General features: G+C 35.3%; 1 protein-coding gene across 1 annotated transcript in view; it reads left to right on the top strand.

Moving 5' to 3' along the window:
- WDR36 (WD repeat domain 36) overlaps nucleotides 1-3,686 on the top strand; it is a 100,256-nt gene that overhangs the window by 30,910 nt on the left and 65,660 nt on the right. Inside the window, exons 6-9 of the mRNA XM_042781876.1 lie at nucleotides 970-1,061; nucleotides 2,471-2,603; nucleotides 2,918-3,093; nucleotides 3,358-3,478. Coding sequence (XP_042637810.1) covers nucleotides 970-1,061; nucleotides 2,471-2,603; nucleotides 2,918-3,093; nucleotides 3,358-3,478 — 522 coding nt within the window. The remainder of the gene's footprint in view (nucleotides 1-969; nucleotides 1,062-2,470; nucleotides 2,604-2,917; nucleotides 3,094-3,357; nucleotides 3,479-3,686) is intronic.

Raw genomic sequence — 3,686 nt, 5'->3', positions numbered from 1 at the left:
AGTGATTGTAATGGAACAGCTTCTAGTTTTCATTAAGTTTAAGAAGGAAAGAGAAGTGTTAATGTAGTATTAGTATTTAGAAATTGGGGAGAAAATTACTTTCATTGTCAACCATGAATATCATGAGTATCTGCTCTTGTATTATTGGTATGGCTGGGGGGCTAGACAAATGATTTTGAATTTTTCTACCTATATTTGAATGTTTATCTAACGAAAAAGATAGGAACTCAGGTTTCTTGTGTAGCAGTAAGGATATAGCAAATGGACCATCTAAATTATTCTTTCCAAAGCCCTTATATATTGAAAAGGGAAAATAAGATCAAAAGTTTCATGTTTATCCTAGTTCTTAATTTTAAATCAGTGTTTCAGTTCAGTTTAACAAATGTCATTGACTGTCTTTCTACCCTGGCTCAGGCTCAGGGATGATAAATGTCTGAGACATTATCTCTGTCCTTAAGGTTATCTGCTTAGGTTCTTTATGTGGTGTTTACATTCTTTATCCTTTGGGTAATCATTGAATGCACTGCATAGGTGTACATAAATGATTTAATACTTTAATAGTAATACAAAGATTTCAGATATCTTTGCTCACTGGACTTACTATATTTATCATTTATGACCTGATTCTGAAATTTAGAGCAAAATTATTATTGTTATATAACATTAGATTAGTATTACAATTAAAGTATAATATATTCCTTTTTATGGTGATAGGAGCTCTGGTAGCATAGTGCCTAAGACATTTGACTGCTAACCAGAAAGTTGGCTGTTCAAACCCACTAGCTACTCGTCAGAAGGGAGATGTGTATCTTGGGGGAATGTTGAGTATTAAATAAATTAATACATGTACTTAAAATAAATGTCTGGCAGAGGAAGTATTTAACAGCTATGAGTCAGAATTGACTCGATGTCATTGGGTAGTTTTGCATTATTATTTTACTTTATAATATATATTTTGTTTTCCTCAAGTGGAAAAAATAGCTTTCAACTATTTTTCTTCTTGTAGTAAACTTCTGTATACATTTCCAGGATGGAAAGTTGGAGTGACAGCTCTGCAGCAGGTTTGTATTTTCTGTTATGTCAAAGAAGAAACAAAGTTAGTACAATCTTCCAGTTTCAGAAGTCAACTATATTTTTAGACCTAAAAATGAAATAATATGTAACTTAATTTACCTTTACAACTGATAGACTGAAAAAATAGTGTTTTGGAAATGTGATTGAAAACAAGTAGTGCCTTTGCCTATAAACTTTTATGGAAACCTTAATGTTTGGAATTGGGCTCTAGACCTGTGGTTATGATGGAACTTGTGTTTCCCAGTCATTTTGCAGTCATGTAGTGCAGTGCCTTGTGCACAGTGGAGGTGGGTTGTTCTGCAAAGTAAGGGAGCTTAAAGGTCTTACAGAGAAGTTTGTCAGGATGTTGAGATTTGTGATTTGGAATAATGGGGTCAAAATCTTTGTGTTTGATTCATCACTGGACTCCTTTGAAAAAGAACTGTCTTCAAACCTGTTTAATGAATGAATATATATAACCAGAGAATCTAGCGTGTATGTTAGACACATGCTACCATATATCCTTGTCTTTATGAAAACCTATTGCCTATAACTGCCTAATTTATATGCATTTCATGTCCTTTCTCATTACCATCAACCTTACTCAAATCTTCCCTTACTCAGAAGATCCCAGAGATGTTAGATGATTAGTTCTCTCCAGGGTGTTAACTGGACGTTGATCTGTGCTAAAATAGAGAAACTCATAATAGAGCCTGTATAGAAGACCATTATAAAAATGAAGATAAGAATATAGAACATTAGATCTAGAAGAGACTAACTGCAGGTTATTTTGCCTTTTAGCATATTTTATAGTTTTGATTTTTTTCTTTCTATTTCACTTGCATTAAAAATTGCACATTTCCTTGGTACCAAACCAAAACCAAACCCACTACCACTGAGTCAATTCTGACTCATAGTAACCCCCACTGGGTTTCAGAGGTGGTAAATCTTTATGGAAGTAGATAGCCCAGTCTTCCTTCCATCCACAGAGTGGCTGGTAGGTTTGAACCACCAGCCTCCTGGTTAGCAGTCATATGCCTTAGGCACTGCGTCATCAGAACTCTGGTACCTACATGCGTATGGTGAGTCATTAATACGTTTTCTAGGAATCGTGCCCTTTTTCTTTGTCCACCCTGACAGTAATCTGTAGTGATTTCACACATCGGTTTCCTTTTCTATTATGTCAGCTATGTTTTGAGGATGGGGACTGGGAAATAACTTGGATAAATCATTCCTAAACACTAAAGTGCTAAATAGTAATTAAGGTGTGCCAAAATGGTAGTATTTATTGTTTTTGCCATGTTTAAAAAGACATTCTGTTACTTCATTTGATAACACATGAATAATAACACATACCATCAGGATTATTCAAGCTGTTTTTATTAAGAAAATAGTAAGTTTAGTAATTTAATTTCAGGCACCAGCGGTGGATGTGGTTGCAGTGGGTCTTGTATCAGGTCAGATTATCATTCATAACATTAAGTTTGATGAAACATTAATGAAGTTTTGTCAAGACTGGGGACCTATTACTTCAATTTCATTTCGCACAGGTAACTTTTAACTTACTAACTGATAAAAGTATAGGACATTTAATCTAACAGAAATAAATGAAATACTACCAAAGTAGAGGGAACCAAAGGAATATGATTAGAATAGTGGTGTGTTTTATATATCATGGGTGTACCTTTTCTAATTTTATATTTATGAATTACAATGATGGAGAGAATTGTTGACTTTTGTTGTTTGGGAGTGCTTATGGGAGTCAGCATGAGTCAGAGTCAGTTTAGCAGCAACTAGTCAGAGTCAGTTTAGCAGCAATTACTCTTTTAAGTGTTTTTCTTAATTTGTTTTATTTTAATAACAGATGGTCATCCAGTAATGGCAGCTGGAAGCCCATGTGGCCATATTGGACTCTGGGATCTCGAAGAGAAAAAATTAATAAATCAAATGAGAAATGTACATTCTACAGCAATTGCCGGACTGACATTTCTCCATAGAGAGCCACTTCTTGTTACAAATGGTGCTGACAATGCGCTCAGGGTATTATGATTATTTTATCACCTTATAACTGACCATCTAACCTACCTTTGGATTATTACAAGCCTGCTGTAATGTATCAGCCTTGAACCTAGAAGATGAATATGGGGTGACATATCAGTATAGATGGAACAAAAAGCACAATGGGTGACAAAGAGAAAAAAGTGGCAGCTTGTTAATATTACCACTATCCCAGCCCAACCCTTACTCCCCCTAGCTTGCAGAGAGCACATTATGGAAGAACCTTACCTTTTTATTTCTTGGTAGATATGGATATTTGATGGTCCTGTAGGTGAAGGCCGGCTTTTGAGATTCAGAATGGGACATAGTGCTCCTCTTACCAAAATCAAGTATTATGGACAAAATGGACAACAAATTCTTAGTGCAAGTGAGTTTCTCCTTTATGCTGTTATTCTAGCAAGTATTTATTGAAAGCTGCATGCTCAGTATTTCATTAGATTTGGTATTTACACCATTTTAGATTAAAATGCCCCTTTAGAGCTCTGGTGGCATAGTGCCTAAGGCATTTGACTGCTAACCAGAAGGCTGGTGGTTCAAACCCACCAGCCACTCCTTGGAAGGAAGATTGAGCAATC

The sequence above is a fragment of the Orycteropus afer genome, unplaced genomic scaffold, assembly GCF_000298275.1.
Source record: "Orycteropus afer afer isolate SDZICR_OR568_19922 unplaced genomic scaffold, OryAfe1.0 scaffold00191, whole genome shotgun sequence".
In the NCBI taxonomy this organism is placed as follows: Eukaryota; Metazoa; Chordata; class Mammalia; order Tubulidentata; family Orycteropodidae; genus Orycteropus; species Orycteropus afer.
The sequence above is the reverse complement of the archived record's forward strand: the minus strand, read 5'-3'. Positions and strand labels throughout refer to the sequence as shown.